The 23,078-nt window shown below is 39.7% G+C and overlaps 1 protein-coding gene across 1 annotated transcript in view; it reads left to right on the plus strand.

Annotated features, from left to right (window-relative positions):
• Nucleotides 1–23,078, plus strand: part of LOC111161928 (OCA2 melanosomal transmembrane protein) — a 469,742-nt gene that overhangs the window by 154,767 nt on the left and 291,897 nt on the right. Inside the window, exons 15-18 of the mRNA XM_022526004.1 lie at nucleotides 3,563–3,695; nucleotides 14,572–14,719; nucleotides 16,793–16,850; nucleotides 19,462–19,570. Of these exons, the coding sequence (XP_022381712.1) occupies nucleotides 3,563–3,695; nucleotides 14,572–14,719; nucleotides 16,793–16,850; nucleotides 19,462–19,570 (448 nt within the window). The remainder of the gene's footprint in view (nucleotides 1–3,562; nucleotides 3,696–14,571; nucleotides 14,720–16,792; nucleotides 16,851–19,461; nucleotides 19,571–23,078) is intronic.

A 23,078-nucleotide genomic window follows, 5' to 3' on the forward strand; every position in this document is an offset into this window, starting at 1 on the left:
CCTCTACCAAGTCAGAGAGAAAGCTAAAGGGAAAGAGCAGTCTGTCAGACTATTCCTACATTCCTCCATGACATACTGACATGCTGTTGTAAATATCCAGAATCTAAATACAACAGTAAGGGAGAAAGGTGAGGTTTTTAATACACAAGGTGCTTACTCTAGGATCCTCATACAGCTTTGTGCCAAAGTGACATCCTCTGGAGACATGGCCTTAGGGCTCTCCTTGTTTTATTTATTTATTTATTTATTTATTTGTTTGTTTGTTTATTTATTTATTTATTTATTTATTTATTTATTTATTTAGCGGGGGCTCTCCTTGTTTTATTGAAGATGGAGTTTCCTGTCTTCCACTTAATGACTTTCCTTGAATTTTGGGGTTAAACTGTATCTCATAGAAAATGTATCTAATGGGGGCGCCTGGGTGGCTCAGTGGGTTAAAGCCTCTGCCTTCGGCTCAGGTCATGATCCCAGGGTCTTGGGATCGAGCCCCGAATCAGGCTCTCTGCTCGGCAGGCAGCCTGCTTCCTCCTCTCTCTCTCTCTGCCTGCCTCTCTGCTTACTTGTAATCTCTGTCTGCCAAATAAATAAATAAAATCTTAAAAAAAAAAAGAAAATGTATCTAATGAATGTACTTTTGTGTATAACCAAGAGTGGTTTTAATTTATTTTATAGTAGCTTAGAGAAAAGAGAATGTTTATTTGTATAGAGAACACAAATGAACTCATAGTTTCAGGGATAGTGTCTTCATCAGAAATTAATTTATAAAGCCTCATTATCAATGCCAGCACAGCCATACATTTTTGGGTATATACAACTTACTGTTGTTACATATCCATGAACTAGAAAAAGAAAAGATTATAAAATTAAAATTAATTGTGAAATTAATTTTTAAAATATTTATGAAGAAAGTTAATACTCAGTATATGAGTACTTTAGGGGAATAATAAAATAAAACAGTACTGGACTTTGGAACAGTGAGGAAGTCATGTGAGAAAATTCTTCCACATTTTCTGAGAATTAGGAAGAAGTTATAGCAAGTTATGAGGAAACTTCTCTCACCGTACCCTTTCCACACCCTTGTCACTCTTCTCATATTTCTTGGGATGGCTCTCTGTTGGTGGGATTTCCAGTACTGCACAGATAGGTAGAGAAGACTTACAAGGTCCTCCTACACTTTAGGATTCCATGAGCAACAGTGTATTGTCCTTTCTTCTGCCAGTAGGCTGATAGGGATATAATCCTCCTTCACTGGTTACATTTATTTCTTTATGCCTGTTCTATGGAGACTCACCAGTGGTGAACATGGTTATTTTTTTCAGAGGGGGAAGGGGCAGAGGGAGAGGAAGAGAGAGAATTTTAAGCAGGCTCCATGCCCAGTGTGGAGCCCACGTGAGGCTCAATATCATGACCCTGAAATCATGACTTGAGCTGAAATCTCTGGGCTTTCCTGCCATGCTGGGGTGTTCTTTTGGTGCTCTTCCACCACTGATTTCTTCCACTCCATCAACTGACAGATTAGATGGTGTCGCTCTCAGCTGCTTCATGCTCTTTCTGGTCACTTCTTCTCTGTCTTTGTGGATTTTCTGCTTCCACATGGCTCTTCAATTTCTGTGGGCCTTGGGGTTCTGATTTTTTGATCATCTTTCCTCTTCGGTCAGCATTCTGTAGCAGAGCTCATGCCCCGATGGCCTGCTCTGTTTTCTGTGTACTGGGATCACCCACTTCTGCATGTCTGCAGAACTTGGAAAGTTCTTACTTCCCTCAGATCCATGTATGTCATGACTTCTCCTCTATATACTCAATGCATTCTCCACATGCAGCATGTCCCACACCAAATCCTTCCTGTTATCACACCCATTCTTACAGCGTTGGGGGTCTTTTCCTTGTTGAGTCTCCACAGATGATTCTATCTTCAGATTACACCATGATATTTACTAAGACAGTCAGCAGATTCAGCTAAGTCCTACAACTCAGTTGATTGTCTGACTTGTCCCAGAGTTAGCCTGAAAGCCTCCTCCCTAGAAGATGATATTGGTGGGCCAAAATTTACTCAGCTGGATCCCCCTTGAATATATGTAGTGTATGAGACTGTGGATGTTCTAATCTGATTCTGGGGGAGATCCTCTGTTCAGAGTTTTACATGCCTCAAATTTTGACCACCTCCAGTGTAGAATGAGGACTTTGTGGAAAACTAAGAAGAAAGTAGCTGAGTGGAGGCAAAACCAAAACAGTACAAAAAAGACTGAAAGGGACAAAATAGAACCAGTACCTTGCAAGAAAGGGCTGTGTTTAAGCATTGTACTGATGCAATTATAATAGTGGTTGGGTTTGTTACCAAGGACATTAAAGAGAAGAGTGTAGGAAATTACAGAGGTGTGTAAAGCAGCAGGGAATCCCAGATACATGCACCTAATAAGCTTAGTGAAAATATTTACATTCCATGATATATTGCATCACCTGTATTATTTCTTAAAATTTTTCAGCTGGGATTGTCCCCCTCTGCATTGTTCTCCCTTGATAAGTCCACCCATTACAACTTGAGTAGCAACCAAACACTTCCACTCAAGGCTGTGTTATTTTGTTGTGGCGCCCCTTCCAGGAACTCCTTCCTTTTCTTTCTTTAATTTACCCCTCCCTTTTTCCCCCCAATTGTCCCATCATTTCTAATTGGACAAAAATTTATAGCTAGCATGTGCAAAAAAGGATCCAGAACTCAGGATACAAGCACCTCTGTCTCACACCTTCCTTCAAAAAATATTAATTACATTCAGGGATCATCTGTATATATCTGCTGAAGGTATAAGCACAGGGTAAAAGACAGAAAAAACCAGCCAGTGATGTTGCTAACTTATTCCCTGACAGATTAACCTAGTGGGGGATTTTACCCCAAAACATCCTCAGTAGCTGAACATGGCAAATAGTTCTGCAGAGAGAGAAAGGAAGTCTGAGGAGAGGGAGAAGGTCCTGCCTGGACCCATTATGGCCAGTTGGGATGCTCTGGGCCACCTCAGTCCTGTTGGCCATTGGCTGCCCTGAAGAGGCAACCCTGAAGAGGGCTGTGCTCTCCAGCCAAGGATGTTCTTTCATTAAAACTTAGCAGGCACTTAAACCAAATATTTAAAAAACCCAACTTGCCTTGAAATGGACAAATATTGCCATATAGTTTTATGTTTTGCCCCCATCTGTCTCTTTTCATCCTGGGAGATTGTGTCAGTCCAGTGGTGAATGTAGACCCAGTTAACATTGAGATTGTCTGTGATAACCTGTTTTTGTTTTCTCCTAAGGTTTCTTGCTATTCAGGTAAGGATTGGTTTATTGACATGAAGGAAACAAACTTTAAACATTTTCAAAGTTGTAGAGAAGAACACCTGTTCTTTGGGTTTTGTGCTGGGCCCTGTGACCCTTGAATTAACATCCATCACCCTGATGTGCCAGCCCCTGCTGGCTCTCAGTGCTGAGCACTCCCTGGATCCATCATTTGGGGAGCAGTCTTGAATTGGGAGCTATGCCTGTGCAGTGGAAAATCCCTTCTGTCAATTCATTTCCCCTTTCCTATTTCCAGGGCCTGGACTTTGCAGGATTTACTGCACACATGTTTGTTGGGATTTGCATCATTCTCCTGTTCTCCTTTCCACTCTTCAGACTCCTTTTCTGGAACAAAAAGCTTTATAACAAGGAACCCAGTGAAATTGTTGGTGAGTATAAGCACTCCTCATATAGCCTCAGAGTGTACTATCATAATATTATTATTTTCCAGGGGAAGTTGCCACAAAAATGCAGAAGTTTTCTTACATGTAGAACATGAGGGAAGTGTCACTCATTGGGATGCTGCATACTTAGTATGTTCCTGGCTGCCTCCTGGTATGCTCTGTGCTTTCAGGGGCTTTAAATTCATGGGCCTTTCCTATTTTCTTCAGGGTGAAATGTGGGAAGCAGTGGCCACTGTATATAGTTTGCATGTCATGACATCATTAAATCATGTATGCACAACACAAGTAGTATGGCATGGAGACTGTAGTGTTCAAATCTGTCATACTTTGAGTTTAAAGGTGATTACAAAAATAGTAACATAAGGGGCGCCTGGGTGGCTCAGTGGGTTAAAGCCTCTGCTTTCGGCTCAGGTCATGATCCCAGGGTTCTGGGATCAAGCCCCACATCGGGCTCTCTGCTCAGCAGGGAGCCTGCTTTCCTTCCTCTTTCTCTGCCTGCCTCTCTGCCTACTTGTGATCTGTCTGTCAAATAAATAAATAAAATCTTTAAAAAAAAATAGTAACATAACCCAGCACAGAGGATACTTTACCTTGTCAATCAAGAGTGTATTGATGAGTTACCAGCCAGCAGGAAGACGGCTCATGATCACCTTACGGCTTTGTATTTTCCTTACTTAAAAATTTTAGTAAATGTTTTAGTTACTGATCAGGATATATTAGAAGCAATAATTTATTTGGGAAACAGCCAGACTCTCCTCAGCCAGACCCTGTAGAGGATGTTGTGCAGGTTGCCTGGGTAACAGAGCATATCTGGGTGACAGGAGCACAGTGACAAAGGTACATTTGTTTCTTTGTGGTTTCAGAGCTCATAGATAGTATATTTACCCCCCTCATTCTGTTATTCCTCTGTCCTTGTGTTGTACAGGACTTAAATTTTTCTTTATATTTAGTAAGATAAACAAATGTCATTTCTGTATGAAAAGCTGAAGATCTAAGTATATTCTTATCAGTCCTCCTGCTCATCAGATGGTGACTGTACAAAGCAGATTGGCCTTTCTTTCATGTGTGATTTTTGTATTTGAAACTTGACTATTTTTGTTCTAGTTTGGAAAACATTGTTTTCCTCTCATATATACCCTCTCAAGAGTCATCTATGTAAAACAAGCTTGTTTGTAGTAAGATTTAGTCACCCAGATCTTCCGGAGAAATGAAATGATAAGCAGAAATTTCTATTTTAGGCAATACTTATTAACGACATGCACAAGACATTGGAGTGTCCTTGTGAATGTAGAAATGGTACTTTAAATATGATCAAGCAATAAGGAATTTCTGGGTGGCCTCTCAGCCTAGCCCCAAGTGAAGGTGATGTAAGTGCAGGACAAGTGGGCACACTCCCTATGCTTTGGCTGTTTATGGCACAGTAGGACTGGTATGGGCCCCACCTGATAGGACTTGAGTGTAGGGGATAAGCCCAGGGTGGGGGACTGGAGGGAAGAGGGGGTGCAGGCACAGGTTTTGGGGGCCAAATAGAAAAGTGGTTTTGGTTGCAAGGTTGTTATAACTTCATGCTGATGTAGCATAGTTTACTTCTTTTGGATGAAGACTGTATTTTCTTGATAGCATTGATAATTCATCTCTGGCAGTCTACAGAACAGGCTGTGTGCCTTTCTTGAGAAAAAAGAGTCCCAGACCCTGCTGTCGTCTTACAGCTTTATAATGGGGAAAGTAACTACACATGATCCCATTACTTCCCTGTTTTGAAGAAAAATTTGATCAAAATTCACTTTTTAAAATGCCTTGATCCACTTTTGCCATTGACCCATGTATTAGTTTTCCAGGACTGCTGTGACAGAGTACCACAGACTGAGTGGCTCAAACAACAGATGGCTTATTTCTACAGATGCTAAGAGGACTTAATAAGCCAGAACAGATGGCTTATTTCCTCACAGTTCTGGAGGCTGGAAGTCCAAAATCAAAGGGCCTGTAAGTTGGTTGGGTCTGAGGTAGGATATGTTCCAGGCCTGTCTCCTTGGCTTTTAGATGGTCATATTCACGTTTAAATGGATTTTTCCATTTGTGTCTGTGTCCACAATTCCCCCATTTATAAGGACACCAGTCATCTTGGATTTGTAGCCACCTTAATGACCTCACCTTAACTAATTACACCTGCAACAACCCCATTTTTAACTAAGGTCACATTGTGAGATACTGGAGAATAAGCCTTCACCACATGAATTTTTTTTGGAGGGGGACAAAATTCCACCCATAACAACCAGAGATATTCAGAATGTTTTATCATCAACTAGTATACATAAAATTTGATAATTTAATATATAGCGTTAGTTTTCTGATGGAAAGGATTCAGATTGGAGAACTAAGGAAATTGACCACAATGGATGATTGTGTGGGCATAGCTGTACTTCAGTGGAGAGTTAGAAAGTTATCTTGTCCATTTATGCCAGGTTCTACCTAACTGCCCTGGTGATCAGAATTACCTGAGAACAATTGTTGTAGGTTTAGGTTACCAGCCCACCCCCAGAAATTCTGTGCTGTTAATAAGCTCTTCTGGATAATGCTATCTTGACATGAATTTGGGATACACAAATTTAGAAGTATATGAAACAAATCTGTATAATCAACTCCTCCACTCTTCCTGAGTAAGGAGCTGAAAAAAGCTTTGAGGAAAGTGGGAGGAGATGGCTGGGACCTTCATGATGCTGAAACCCTATGGCAATGCCAAGACAAGTTATGAGTCAGCACAGAGTGACACAGAGTGTCAGGGCAATTGCTGTGGGCCACCATGGGTCATAGGGTTCTCCAGTTTGAGAATGCTTATTATAAGTACAAATTCTCAAGCCCTATCCTAGAGATTTGGTTTTAGTAGGTCTATAGTGGCATCCAGAGCATCTGTATGAACAGGCTTGGCTATGTTGCAGTGAAAAAGTAACGCTGCCCTATTCTTTTCCCATCTTTGGCTTCATTCCCACCGTGCACTGGCATTATCATTTCTCAGAGCCTTGAGATGTTGGTCATCGAAGCAGAGAGAACCACTTGTTCCACCCCATTATTGACACATGATGACTCTGTAGCTTGTCATCCTGATTGTCACTAGGCTCCACTGGTCACAGGATGAGTCAGACTAGCAAGTGCCCAGATTGGAAAAGAAAACGACTTATTTGGTAAAAAGCACAAATAACTACCAAAGTCTGCCCTCCTCACCAGATATCAGCTCAAGCTGCTTCTTGTTAATATTTTGTACAGAATTTTTGTGTCTGTGTACATTAGGGATACCTGTGTAGAATTTACTTTCTCATAATGGCTTTTTTGCTGTCCTCATAGAAGCACACCCCTCTCTTCAATTTTTTGAACGAGATGGTGTAGAATTGCTAGTACTGTCCCCTTAAATATTTGCTAAGACATTTGCACACGTGTGTGTGTGTGTGTGTGTGTGTGTGTGTGCGCATGTGTGCATGTGCATGGAGGTTTAATTACAAATTCAAAATCCTTCATAGATATAGACACAGACCTGGCTGTTATTGTTATCTATTTCTTCTTGAGTGATAACTGATAGTTTATATATTTCAAGGAATGTATTTATTTATTTATTTTTGCTGTTTTTTTTTTTTAATTTCTTTTCAGCGTAAAGGGAATTTATTTATTATATTTCAGTTGTCGAAAGAATTATTCTGAAGTTCATAATATTCTTTCATTATCCTTTTAATGGATTTTTGATCATGTAATCTCTCATTCCTGATATTTATAATTTGTGTCTTTGCTTTTTTCTGATTGGTCTGGTTATAGTTTTATTAATTTTATTGATATCAGGAAACCAGCTTCTGATTATATAGATTTTTCTCTATAGTTTTTTCTCTTTTAATGATTTCTACTCTGATATTTATTTTCTTTGGCTTACATTGGGTTGATTTATTCTTCTTTTGCGAGTTTCTTTTTTTTTTAAGATTTTTATTCATTTATTTATTTGACAGACAGAGATCACAAGTAGGCAGAGAGGCAGGCAGAGAGAGAGGGGGAGGCAGGCTCCCTGCTCTAATGCTCTTTCTAATACAGGTGTTCAGTGCTCTGAATTTCTGTCCAATTAATACTTTAGTGACCTGCCACCAATTTTCATATGTTTTATTTAATTTCCATATGGTTTAAATTACTTTCTAATTTCCCATTGATTTCTTTGATCCTTGGATGTTTTACATGTAAATAATTTACCAAATAGAGATTTTGCAGTTACCTGTATCAGAGAATACCCTTGATAAAACTTGAATCCTTTTAAAGTTATTAATACTATTTTGTAGCTAGAATGTCTAGTATTATAAATGTTCCATGTGCACCAGAACAGAATATGTACTCTGCTCTGTTGGGTGGAGCTTTGTCAGTATAGTCAGTTAGGTCAAGTTGGTTGATAACATTATTCAAGTCTTCTGTATTTGATTTTCTGTCCACTTGTTCTATCAATTATTAAAGGATGGAAATAGAAATCTCTAATTATCATTGTGGATTTGTCTCTTTTTTGCAGTTATGTGATTTTTTGCTTTATATATTTCAAAATTCTGTTACTAGGATATGTAAATATTTAAAGTTGTTATTTCCTCTTGAAGAATTAACACCATATAAATCATTATAAAATGACCTTCCCTATCCATAATCATGTTCTTGCTCTGAAATCAATTTTGTTGCTAAAATAGCATTTCCAGATTTCTCTTCACTAGTGGTAGTATAGTATATCTTTTCCATCCTTTCACTCTTTTGTTTTTTGTTTCGTTTTTAAATTGAAATTCAATTAATTAACATATAATGTATTATTGGTTTCAGAGGTAGAGGTCAGTGATTCATCAGTCTTATATAATACTCGGTACTCATTACATCACTTGCCCTCCTTAATGTCCATCACCCAGTAACCCCATCCCCCCACCCCCATCCCCTCTAGCAACCCTCAGTTTTGTTTCCCATGATCAAAAGTCTCTTATGGTTTGTCTCCCTCCTTGATTTCATCTTGTTTTATTTTTCCTTTCTTCTCCAGTGATCCTCTGTTTTGTTTCTTAAATTCCACACATCAGTGAAATAATATAATTGTCTTTTTCTGATTGACTTATTTCACTTAGCATAATATCCTCTAGTTCTATCCATATTGTTGCAAATGGCAAGATTTTATTTTTTTAATGCATGAATAGTAGTCCACTGTCTATATATACTACTTCTTCTTTATCCATTCATCTGTAAATGGACATCTGTGCTCTTTCTGTAGTTTGGCTATTATGGACATTGCTGCTATAAACATTAGAGTGTATGTGCCTTTTGAGTCACTATGTTGGGCAATTGCTGGGTCACAGGGTAGCTCTATTTTCAACTTTTTGATGAAACTTCATACTGATTTCCAGAGGGGCTGTAACCAGCTTGCATTCCCACCAACAGTATAAGAGGGTTCCTGTTTCTTCACATCCTTGCCAACATCTGTCTTTTCATGACTTGCTAATTTTAGCCATTCTGACTGATATGAGGTGGAATCTCATTGTGGTCTTGATTTGTATTTCCCTGATGCCAAGTGATGTTGAGCATTTTTTCATGTGTCTCTTAACCATTTGTATGTCTTCTTTGCAGAAATGTGTTCGTGTCTTCTGTCCATTTCTTGACTGTATTTTCTGTTTTTCTTTTGGGTGTTGAGTTTGAAAAGTTCTTTACAGATATTGGATATCACTGTGTCTTTATATTTAAAGTGTATTTCTTGCAAGAAGCTAACATTTGGGTCTTGTTTTTTTAATCCAACTTTATAATCTCTGCCCTTTAATTGATATGTTTAGATTATTTATATTTAAGATGATTAATGATATGATTAAATTGAAGTGTATCATCATGTTGTTTTCTATATGTGCCTTCTCTCCTTTATTGCCTTTTCCCTCACTTTATGCCTTCTTCTGGATTTTTCAATTATTTTGAGGGAGGCTTGGATGGCTATTTATTTCCCCCTTAGGACCGCCTTTGCTGTATCCCATAGGTTTTGGACTGAAGTGTCTTCATTCTCATTGGTTTCCATGAATTGTTTCAGTTCTTCTTTGATCTCCTGGTTGATCCAAGCATTCTTAAGCAAGGTGGTCTTTAGCTTCCAGGTGTTTGAGTTCCTTCTGAACTTTTCCTTGTGATTGAGCTCCAGTTTCAAAGCATTGTGATCTGAGAATATGCAGGGAATAATCTCAGTCTTTTGGTATCTGTTGAGTCCTGATTTGTGACCCAGTACGTGGTCTATTCTTGAGAAGGTTCCATGTGCACTTGAGAAGAATGAGTATTCTGTTGTTTTAGGGTGGAATGTTCTGTATATATCTATGAGGTCCATCTGGTCCAATGTGTCATTCAATGCTCTTGTTTCTTTATTGATTTTCTGCTTCGATGATCTATTTCTGAGAGAGGCGTGTTAAGATCTCCTACTATTAATGTATTCATATCAGTATGACTCTTTATCTTGATTAACAGTTTTCTTATGTAATTGGCTGCTCCCATATTGGGGGCATAGATATTTACAATTGTTAGATCATCTTGGTGGATAGTCCCTTTAAGAATGATGTAGCATCCTTCTGTATCTCTGACTACAGTCTTTAGTTTAAAATCTAATTTATCTGATATGAGAATAGCTACCCCAGCCTTCTTTTGAGGCCCATCGGCATGAAAGATGCTTTCTTTTGAATTAACTTAGTATTTTAAAATATTCATTTTTTCTTTTCTTTTTTTTTTTTTTTTTTTTGCTGTTACATTTTTTGGCTATAGTTATGTTTTGTGAGTTGAGTGATAATTATACCACTAACTTCAAGTGATATTGTACTGCTTAACTCAAACTGTAAGAATTTTATAATAGTACCCTCCAACCCTGCAATTGCACTACTAGGTATTTACACCAAAGATACAGATACAGTGAAAGGAAGGGACACGTTCGCCCCAACGTTCAAAGCAGCAATGTCTACAATATCGAACCTGTGGAAGGAGCTGAGATGTTCTTCAGCAGATGAATAGATAATGAAGATGTGGTCCAAATATACAATGGAATATTACTCAGACATCAGAAAGGATGAATACCCACCCTTTGCATTGGCATAGATGAAACTGGAGGGGATTATACTAAGTGAAGTAAGTCAAGCAGAGAAAGACAATTATCATAAGGTTTCACTCCTATGTGGAGCATAAGCAATAGCACGCTATTCCATGCTATTGGAGGACTACAGGGGAAGGGAGGGAAAACTGAATGGGAAGAAATCAAAGAGTGAGACAAACCATGAGAGATTCTGGATCCTGGGAAACAAACTGAGGGTTACAGAAGGGAGGGGTATGAAGGAATGGAGTACTGGGTGATGGGCATTAAGGAGAGCTTGTTTTGTGATGAGCACTGGGTGTTAAATGCAACAAATGAATTGTTGAGCACTATATAAAAAACTAATGATATACTATAGGATGGCTAACTGAACATAACTAAAAATTAAGACAAACAAACAAACATAAACAAAAAAATAGTAGAATTCCATTTCTCAACTCCTGGCCTGGGCATCTTCCCCTGAGATTCATCACTTTGAGCTGGATGACCCTCCTCTGGGTTTTCTGGCAGCCACCACCTCCTCTGAGAGAGCGTATCCCACATGGTAATGTCTTTGCCTGTTTGTACCATGTGTACAGTGACCCCAAGTAATGTTGTAGGAGGTTGGTTGAGAAGCTCAGGAAAATAGGGGTTGGAGGTAATATATGAGACATCTGATGACGTCTCCTGGTCAGAGGCCAGTGTGACAAAAGTAAGAGATGATACAGCAGGATCAGAGCTCACAATGGTGCTTGCCATTTGAGGATCTTGTCTTCCCTGAAGATCTCTGGCTTTATTCTGCAATCCATGGGGAACCAATGGTTATTTGAAAGAAGGAATCTGTCTGTCTACCTACATTTGTCTATCACAATGGTGCTTGCCATTTGAGGATCTTGTCTTCTCTGAAGAACTTTGGCTTTATTCTGCAGTCCATGGGGGAACCAACGGTTATTTGAAAGAAGGAATCTGTCTGTTTATCTACATTTATCTATCACAATGGTGCTTGCCATTTGAGGATCTTGTCTTCCCTGAAGATCTTTGGCTTTATTCTGCAGTCCATGGGGGAACCAACGGTTATTTGAAAGAAGGAATCTTTCTATCTACATTTATCTATCTTTCTAGATAGCTCAGCCTTGATAGATTTATCATCCTAGAAGATGGGTAAATAAGAACATAGATAGATAGATTTCTTCTCTGTATATCTACCTATATAATTTTATCTATCTATGACTAACCTTGGGTGGATTGGTAGGAAGTGACTCCAGTCAGAGGTTACTGAGGAGCAATCAGAATCAGTAAGTATGAGGATATGAGGCCCGGGCAAGCTGGTGTACTAGGATGGGAACAAGTGGACCCTGTGAGAACCATACCAATACATCCTGAACTCCTTTTGTGACCTAGTACTGTCCTGACTCATGTTTACTTATGTTATAGCTTATATCTCTTGATAGCTTGTTGGAAGCTAGCTTATCCTGTAACTCATTAATTTTTCTCCTTTAGCATTTAGCATGGTATCTGACAGCTATTATATGACTAGCAATGTTAATGCAGAAATAGTGGAGAGTGGCACTGATAAGACCAAAATGACATTTCAGGCTTATGAACCTGGAAGATAAATGGTGTCATATTAAAATGAAGAAAGTGAGGGGAGAGAGTTTTGTTGGGGCAGGGGAGATGGAATGTCTGTCTTTGAATCTAGCAGCACAAGATGCAGGGGACATGGTCTTAGAACTTAGCAGAGGAGACAGGGTGGGGAAATGGCAGAGGTGTGGAGGAAGTCTGGGAACTAACTGAGGAGCACATACACTTGAGTAAAATGAGTTCTGGGTGCACGCAGTAAGATTCATTTCCCTGGGCAAAATCTCTCTCTTAACTAAATACCCTACTAATTGATGATATATTTCATTTCAAAATTAGGAATACAAAAGTGTACAACTTGAGCCTTTAATTCAAGGTTTAGCCGGGAAGAATAGCTCCACCTGTTTGATTTGATGGGTTAGAAGTCAGCTAGGCTCTGTGTATATGTGTGTATGAGGGGGCTGAAGCTATCCCTGGAGAGGGCACCTATAGAAAGGAGCCAGGGGATACCTGAAAGGGCAGTTTTGAAGATGTGGCAGTGATTCCCAGGCTCTGCTTTTCACACACAGATGGAGAGAGGACTCCCAGCCTGCACCCAGTAGGCCAGCCCCAGAAACTAACCACGCTCTTGTTTAGCTCTTTAAAGCTGACCATCTATTTGGAAGAATGATCATCACTAGCATGCCTTGAAAGACTAGCTGGGAAATCTTTGTACTTCATGGCTGGGCTTTGAATGATATCTTCTGTGTAATGTGTTTCAGAGCACTGGAGGAATCACTGGCAGTGTGGACTTTCACTGAGGCAGCAATGGCCTTATCTCCCCTTTCCAGTCTCTGTGTGGCATTTTTGTGCTTAGTGTTTCAAGAGGCTAGTTTATTCATTTTTCTCCTCCTCCTGCTCCTTCTTTTAATGCTATCCTAACCTCATAGGTTGTTTAATGAGTCATAAGGCTCTCTGAAAAGAAATTATAATTTGTTTTTCTGAAGAGACTTTTGAATTATACCCAAGTTTTAAATTTATTTATTTTGCAAGCTACAAAGTATCAATATGTACGGAATGAGAGCACATTACATAATGGGTCTTCCTCTTTGTAAGGCCGATCCTTTGGAGGAAACCATGTGTTAACTGAAATGGTGTTAGTACTCCTGTCCTTAACCAATTCTCTTGACACACTTTATTTGCAGTCTGTGTCTCTGCCTAGCTTATATACTTTTTTCCCCCAGCGTTTGCAGTAGGTATTTCACCTAGTCTGTGATCAATCCTTGTGTACTGAATAGAAGAGTCTTAAAAGATGGTATTTTCCTAGTCATTGAACCCACAACTACATGCTCCTTCACAGTTTAGATAACTACCCTGCCTTGCCTCTGCTTTGAGCTAGTTGTCAACTGCTCTAGTCCTGCTCAAAAAGGTTCTGTCTTTTAATTTCATCTGGAGTTCTTGTGATATGTGGTACAGGGCATTGCACATAAGAAGTGATTCATGAACATACCATGATTCCTTATATTTTTTTGGTGGATATTTTGAGAAATTTGTGTAATATCTTTAACTATAAAATAGAGTTTAAACTTAAATTTTCATAAAAGATTTTGATATTTTAGCAGCCAATGAATTGACAATTCATTTCTCTCTACTCTTCTATACCAGAAGATGTCTGATTCATTGAAGGGTGACATTTGCCTCATTCTATTAATCTGAGCATTTCATAAAGTTGTCTACATCTTTCCACCTGTGTTCTTTCACAGACACAAACTCAGCTTGGAGGCCTGGTCAGGAGAGAGGCATTTCTTACCTCTGCCTCTTACCAGATGTCCTCCTGCTGAGACTACACTCGTATTTTCAATGTTCACTAGATCTATTTCAACGATTAGGCAATATCTGGATCTTGACTGAGAGACCCAAACTTCTGGCTGCAAAAAATAATTTCCTGGGGAGGGGGAGATGTTCTTGGGGTCTAGCATGGATATATATATATTCAGGAATTTATGCCTCACCCAAATCACATTACTTCACATCCATGGTAATTTTTTAATGTGGGCTTTGTTTCCTGGTTCCATTACAATGACATGAATGCTAAGAAGTCACTGCTTTGATTTGGCCCTTGGTATCTGTGCACCATGAGGTATGTGTTTCTGATCTTGGAAGGTGGGGAGGAGAGTGGAATGTCTGCTGGTGTCTGAGGCTGTGGGAGATTCAAGCCTCAGGTTTCCTTTCCTGCAGAACTGAAGCACGAGATCCACGTCTGGCGCCTGACCGCACAGCGCATTAGCCCAGCCAGTCGAGAGGAAACAGCAGTTCGGGGCCTGCTCCTGGGAAAGGTGCAGGCACTGGAGCACCTGCTGGCCCGAAGGCTGCACACCTTCCACAGGTACCAAGCGAGAGCCCTGCTCAGGCTACTTTTGGTTTACAGTAGTGGTTCTCATCTTTACCAGTTGTGCTCAGTGGTTGGAGTGTATCAACAGCCTATTTACTACCACCCCCGTGGTGTCCAAATGTCAGAGTATACCATTCAAGTAAGTTAAAATTATGGGTCTTCAGAATATTTCATGGTACTCTAAAACTGTAACTCTATCTTCATGCCAGTGAGCAGGTTTGGAGCACCATACAATGTGTAGTAATTCTCTTGTGGCACATTATTTTATCTAACCCCTGCTTGGATCTCTGGAATGTGTGCTGTTCCTAGCCCCAGTTTAAGGATGAGAAAACTGAGGCTCAGAGAATTTCACCAATTTGTCCAGGATTCTACAGCAAGGAAAGAATGACACCAGGGTCTGAATCCACACTCAACTACTACCTGTCACACTTCCACACATAACACGTTGCATAACAAGAATCAAAAACAAACAAACAAAAAGGATAAAAAACAATATAACAAAGGAATCTAACAAAGTACTCTCCCAGTAGTTGATTTTCAGGGATTTCAAAGAATACCTAAGTCTTTCTCAATTCATTTCCTGTCATTTGCTTTTAATCAAAGCTGAGATGTAAAAGATAGCAATGGAGTGGTGAGTTTGTCCACCCCTTAGGGATATTGAAGCTTTACTGCCATGGAGCTGGGAACTGGGTGGAAAGGAGAAATCTATCAAGGCAAGGGAAATGTGAGTCCTTGTGAATGTAGTGTAAATGATCTTGCATGTTGTAGTTTGCTGAAACCAACCCTGAGTTCTCAGGCTGAAGGCCAGCGCTGACCCTAGAGGGTCATCCAGTATTGCAATCTTGCAGCCCGTTCTGTTAGTGTGGGAAAAGGCCACAGGTAAGCCCATGGAGACCCATTCTTTCCAATGAGGCAGCCCAGGGTGAAGTGCTATCTCAGTTCCATTGCAGCCCAGTACCCACCTCCACAAGGTGGTGCTGAGGAAGCAGGTCCTGAGGCTTCAGGGTGGCCCAGAATTGCAGGGTGGGTCCCAGCTTCAATAACAGGCATGAATTAAAGATGCAGGAGTAAATTTCCCTAAATGTATTTAATCCATGGACCTTCAAGCTTCAGCATCCTTCCTCTGCTGTGGGGTGTTAAAGATACTCAGTGCATCTCAGGGTTACACATGTGAAGAACCATGGGGGCCCAGAGGCTCACCAAGCTTCCATCATCTCATCCTGTGTTGATTACAGATAGCAAAACTGAGGCCTAGAGAGGGTGGTGGCTTTGCAAGGCCACACAGTCACTGAGGAACAGATTAGAATGAGGGTGCTGTAAGGGAAGTGTTGGCTCTGCAGGCCTTGTTTTTACATATTCTTTTTAAAAAATGTCCTCAGGGGCATATATTGCATGGAGCACTGGGTGTGGTGCATAATCAATGAATCTTGGAACACTGAAGAAATAACATAAAAAAAATGTCCTCAGGATTTATCTAGGTCTGCTGTGATTTCCTTTAGGGTATGTTCTCACTGTGTGATCAGCCTCCTTTGATACTTATGACACACAAGTGTTCATTAAAACTAAATTCTCCACTGTTCTAATTGATGAAAGTCAACACCAAAACAAGTGGCATTTCTTTTACTATATTTTCTGTTAGTAGTTTAGTTGTAAATATAACATAACCTCATTTGAAAAAAAGTGTAGAAAAGTAGAAAGTGAAAAGAGCTAAAAGTAGCTTACTGTCATTCCCCTTGTTCACATTTTGGTCAGTGTTCTTCTGATGTTCCCCATGCTCAGGCTCACATGTACACATGCTTGCACACACCTAATCAACATTCTATTCATTTCCTATGTCACTTTTCTTTGGAAATATAGATGATGCATTTTTCCCCATCCATAAACCCAGCTCCACCAGTTGCCCTACGTGACTAGATGTGAACCATTATGTGGCTACATTAGGCATTGCTTAGTGGATGGTATTCAGGCCAGAGGTCCATACTAGATATGCTGCTGACTGCTGCCCCTGCTGATCTCACTGCTCAATATCACCAGGAAAATAATGAGTCTCCCTTTTTCCTCCTTTAGACAAATATCACAGGAAGATAAAAATTGGGAGACCAATATCCAGGAACTACAAAAAAAGGTATTGTGCTTTCTTCTCTCAGGGACTTCTGATTCACCTCTAGCTTCACATGGAGTTAAAACTGAAAGTGATTTCTCCTTTTATTCCTGTAGTTGTACACAAGACATAAGTTATTTCTAGGAGTTAATAGGGAAAATCATTTTCCTGACATGGTAGGCTTATTTTGCCCAGAAATTGAAAAGTTAACATTTTTTACCTTTCCTTTGAGATAGGGTGGCCCTTTCTATGGTTAATGTAGCTGCAGAGAAAGTTGGCTGAGTGCCTCTGGCTCTTGCAGTTCTTCTTGATCCTAAAAGGGAAATCTTGAGGTTCCCATTGTGTAGATAAGGAGGTAGAGGCAGAGACAGGTAAGGAATGCTGTGTGAGATGGAGAGCATTAGGGACAGGGATGGAGTGTGTGTGTCTGTCCTGTCATATTGCTCTCATTTCTGGTGGGCACACATAGTGCCCCTTACCTAGCCTAGAAAACTCTGCTCCAGATCTGCTGGGAGACATTTGTATCTTTGTGAACTTTCAAATCCAGGTAGCTTCTTTCCTGAGAGGGAAGGGGAGTGCCAACTTTCTAATTATGATAAGAACATTTTGTCTCTTTCTAAAGGAAGTTTAGACATCGGGTTCCTGGTAGGTAATGTGTCTCTTCCCAATCTCTGTCCCCTTGAAATGGTTAGGGTTAGGAGAAAAGGGTGTGGCTCTGACACTTTTATGGGCCCCAGGTTTATGCAGACCCTGACTGCTTTGCTAGACCATGTAATGCTGGCTGTGAGTTAGGGAAGAGATTGTGTACCTCTCTGTGTACCTGGTGAATGAGGATTGAGGAGAGATGGAAGGGACATGCAAGGAGTTTGTATTGAATCTAGGAATTCTTAACTGTAATAGCTCCAGATAGCCAAAGGAGAAAATTTGATAGACACCTGAAATAACAGGTAAGTACAAACTTTGGATCATCTCTACTTGTACCAGCCAAGTGATGCTGGAATGTTTTTTGACCTGCCTGCTCCCTCCATTTCCAATTCCGTAACTGCCAATGGTCATACCCATTTCTATTTTACATGGCTGCACAGAAGGTTTGTAGTGTCCCTCCTCACAACTGGTAGATGCCATGCCCTTTTCCTCAAAATTCACCATCACAGACTCAGCTAGCAAAACTGGCCTTACTTAGGGGTGCGAAGGGAAAGATGAGTTGGCTTGTGGCTAGTTGAGCTACAAGTTTTGGCAGTAGGTGAGAAAGGAAACATATGCTCAGGAGGTAGCCCATGTAATCTGTGAACAGAGGGTCAGGGGCTGCAGCCAGATCCAGTGCAACAGGGAGGAATATACTTGTGGTTTTCATGACAGCAGCTCTAATTGCATGACCAGAGAAATCCAGAGAGAAAATCTATACCTATATGCAGATCTCTCTTATCTCTATATCTATACCTGTACCATCTATCTCTACCTCTGTCTCTATCTAGTATCTATCTCTGTCTCTATATCCGTACTTATGTCCATATCTATACTTTATTTAATAGACAGACAGATATGCTGGTGGGACCACACTTAAGAGAGTACATGACACCATTGTCAGTTCACATGTGGAGCATGATTCACATGAGGGCCTGGTTGGGTGGGGTAGGACAACTCAGTGCCCATCTGCACAGGTTTTGTGGGAACTTGCTCTGTTACCCAGCTCCACATGGCAGTGATCTAGAGCACAGCACCCTCTGGGGATCTTGCCCATCTTGCCATGTGGTTCAAGCCCACTGGAAGGTCTGTACTTCTGAGTTAATGAAGGTATTATAGAACCTTCTGTCACCACCCCTCACCCCTGAAAATGTGTCAGGCTCCCACAGATGTTATCTTGGTAATTAGGGCACTGACAAGTGCCTTCCAGGATCCCTGTGAACATGAAAGGATATAGTAAGAATGTTCAGCAGGAGTCATGTTATTGCAAGAACATGTTAATCTCAGTGCTACCATGAGCAGGAATTTGTGTAGTAGGAGGAAAGTTGAATTAAAAGGATTTGAGCATGTAACACCTGTGGAAATGCATGGTCAGTACCCTGGAAGTTACATGTTGTTTCTCCAGTGATTTTGCCAACATCTCACCTAATTCTCATGGTGGGACTGGGAGCATTTTCTGCATCATATTGAGAAGATATTTAATCAAGTATTTTATAAAAGGATTATGCTATATATATATATATATATATATTTAAAGCTTTTATTCACTTATGTGAGAGAGAGCAAGAGAGAGAGCAAGCATGAGCAGGGAGAAGGGGCAGAGGGAGAGGGAGACGCAGACTCCCCACTGAGGAAGGAGTCCAATGCGGGGCTTGATCCTAGGACCCTGAGTAAAGACAGACCTTAATGGACTGAACCATACAGGCCCCCTATGTACTATATTTTAAATTTATTGTGTTTATTTTTTACAAAGATTTTGAATGCTATAATCCCAAATCTGTACAATCGTCCTTATAATGCATTACCTTATAATCTTTCAATTTCAAGATGTTATATTTTTCATCTTAAGGAGAAATTTGTAGTGATTTGAGTCACGTAGGATGACGGACTCATTGCAGGAAGCAGAAGATAGTAAAACCCAGTAAATGAGTTCTGTTTTCCTCTCTCACAGCACAGGATATCAGACAAGATTCTGCTCACCAAATGCCTGATGGTGTTGGGATTTGTTATCTTCATGTTCTTTCTCAATTCGTTTGTCTCTGGTGTTCATCTTGATCTTGGTGAGTCTAATTTTTGTTACATTTTGCTGATAGGCTCTGCATGCTATCACAGTTTGCAAGGGGAGATTTCAAAGCTTGTTCCTAAACGTTGGTGAGGAGGGCTGATGTGGAGTGTGGCCAGCCTTTGATGGAAAGAAGGAAACCTTTATCTACTACCTCTCTTTTTGTTTTCTGGAAGAGAGGGAGAGGAGAAAAGAGAGGGAGAAAGGGAGAGAGAGGTGCATTTCTAGCTCTTAGTGTCTCAGTGCATGGTCCTCAGCCCCTTCAGGGTTTAATGTTAGAAGAAATATAGAGTAGTTATCATAATCTCTCTCAAATTTGATAACCAGATCTTTAAAATGTTGCTTAAGAAGAAACCCCCAGAAAAAACAGGAGGTCCCATCAGCAAGGCCACAATCTTGCAGTTTGTGCAACTTGACATGAGGATTAAATGAGGAACTGAATGAAAAGGCCAGAGGAGTATAAGAGATCTACAAAACTCGTTTCCCCTATGGTGCATCCATTTTCCCCACAGAGAAGAACCCTTCCTCCTGCCCTCTCCCATAGGTTTCCCTTCTCTTACTTTCTCGTTGCTATGGCTCTCACTTTCCACTTTCTCAAGCCCTTTGTTGAGGTTGCATAGCTTGTTCCCACTTGAGACATGCCCATCTTGCAGATTGAGCTCACCACATATCTTGTTAACTCCGACATCCTTCCACTCTTCATCAGTATTTTCCACATTCCTTGGGTTTTTCTTACTGATTTAACCATTATTCTATTGTTGTTATTACTTAAAACAAAACAAAATCCAAACCACTTCCAAAATGAACCTCACATGAATGTATAGATTTATGAGAAAGATAAATTTAAAATCCTTTCCAGGAATATTTTCTTTATAACCAAAAGCTTCATTGTTTTCCTTCAAAAGGAAGCTCTGTTAAGATAATTTGGGGTGCTGGGTGGCTCATTGGGTTAAGCCTCTGCCTTCTGCTCAGGTCATGATCTCAGGGTCCTGGGATCAAGCCCCACATTGGGCTTCCTGCTTAGCAGGAAGCCTGCTTCCCCCCCTCTCTCTGCCTGCTGCTCTGCCTATTTGTGATCTCTCTCTCTGTCAAATAAATAAATAAAATCTTTTAAAAAAAGATAATTTAAATATCTTTTTATAAAAAATTTGATTTACTACAACATTTGAAGACTATAATTTCTATAGAAAGCAAAGCCTCTTAACTTTGTAAAATAGATGGCTAATGTGAGCAAGTTTCAGTTATTCACACAATGGCATTGCTCCTTTGGATCTAGGCTATCATCAGAAATCTTTAGACTGTAGATTAATTTCCCTTTTCTGTCACATGTAGAAAGAGATATTGCTAGAGTCTTATATATAGTACATGATATACATGCTTTTTTTTTTTTTAAGATTTTATTTATTTGACAGACAGAGATCACAAGGCAGAGAGAGGAGGAAGCAGGCTCCCTGATGAGCAGAGAGCCCGATGTGGGGCTCGATCCCAGGACCCTGAGATCATGACCTGAGCTGAAGGCAGAGGCTTTAACCCACTGAACCACCCAGGCGCCCCGATATACATGCTTTTGACTGGGTGTCCAGCTTTATATCATGTATTTTCAACCTCTCAGAATTTATTTCCTTAAATAATCTCAAATCCAATATCCCAGGCAGCCTGGGCTGGGTTCTAAGCTGATAAATGTTCTTTATCCACAATTGAGAGCCAATCCACATAGAATCCTGATGTAATAAAGAATGCCAAATCTAGACTGGTAAAAATGTCATGAATTTTAATTGTATTTGGTGTATTACATCTAGAAATTATTGTTGCAATGTAATTATTCTAAATTACACTACAGACATAATGGAATTTTAGCATTATAAAACTTTAAGAGGTGATAAGTCAAGCAGAGAGAGTCAATTATCATATGGTTTCACTTATTTGTGGAGCATAACAAATAGCATGGAGGACAAGGGGAGATGGAGAGGAGAAGGGAGTTGAGGGAAATTGGAAGGGGAGGTGAACCACGAGAGACTATGGACTCTGAAAAACAATCTGAGGGTTTTAAAGGGGCGGGGGGGGGGGGAGGTTGGGGGAACCAGGTGGTGGGTATTGGAGAGGGCATGGATTGCATGGAGCACTGGGTGTGGTGCAAAAACAATGAATAATGTTACGCTGAAAATAAATTTAAAAATTTTAAAAAAGAATAAACTTAATAAAAGACATATAAGACAAAAAAAAGAGGTGATCACCACTGATAATTAAGCAAATACAATTAAGCAAATACAAAAACTGGTGTTTTTTGGGCAAAGGAGTTCCATTAGGTAATTCTTTTGGGTTTTTAAATAATATTTTGTTTCTAATTTTATTTGAGATCACACTTAAAGAACATAGTATGCATTTTAAAGAGTAAAAAATATATGAAGTTTGCATGTAATTTTCTTTAGATTTTGGCTCTGATCACTGTATAAAAAAACAATACTTTAAAAATTTAGTCACATATTTAACTATATGGATTTTAAAAAATCTCAATTGCTGCAAAACATTTTATTTTAGCTTGAGAAGTCGACACTTTTTACTAAGATGTTAAATCTCTTTTTGTGCGGTTGTTTCATGTAATCAAGGGGTTTCTTTTTTGCTTTTTAATCTTATGTTTTCAGTTAGGCTTTGTGAAGGGAAGGATTTTATCTGGGGATCCCGGAATATGTAACTCATATATTTGCATTCATCATGTTGAAAGTTAGATTGACTAGAAGAAAAGTTCAATTAGCATCTGTTTTAAATGGAGTACAGTTTCCTTAGAGTTACAGTAACCCAGCTGATGGGAACAGGAACAAAACTGATGCAAGATCTTCCCAGGGCTTCAGTCAGTAGATGTGACCATTTGTTTTTGGTGAACTGCTGTTTTGAATGTGATGTGCTGTGTAAGTTGAACATAATACAATATGATGTCATATAAAATGAGGTGATGTCACATCACACAATGTGCATCATGAAACGTGACATTACATAAAACAGCATGATATCGCATGATAAACTGGTGTCATATAGCACTGTGTACAATGTGACATAACATAATTACACTGTGGCATTGTTTAACCTCAGGTCATGCCATGTAACAAAACATAGTATCATACAATACATTCCTTCATTTAAACATCATAACCAAACACAGCATTAACTTCTCTTTTTCTTTTTTATTTTATTTTTTAAGTTACCATAGAGAAAAATTGACTTTTCCTTTTGGTACAAAATTTTATGAATTTTAACAAAGATGTAAATTTATGTAACCACCATAATTGGAATATAGAACAGTTCCATCGCCCCCCAAAACTTCAGTGTTACCATTTTGTATTACCTGTGCCTCAATCCCAGCAACTCCTGATTTGTTTTCTATCCCTATAGTTTTGTCTTTCAGAGGATGTCTGTCTAACACATGTAATCAGACTTTATGCAACCTTTGGGATTGGCTTTTCTCACACAGCATAAAACCTTTCAAAATCATCCAAGTTGCTGTGTGTATC

This window comes from Enhydra lutris, unplaced genomic scaffold (assembly GCF_002288905.1).
Source record: "Enhydra lutris kenyoni isolate GAN:26980312 unplaced genomic scaffold, ASM228890v2 scaffoldscaffold87, whole genome shotgun sequence".
NCBI lineage: Eukaryota > Metazoa > Chordata > Mammalia > Carnivora > Mustelidae > Enhydra > Enhydra lutris.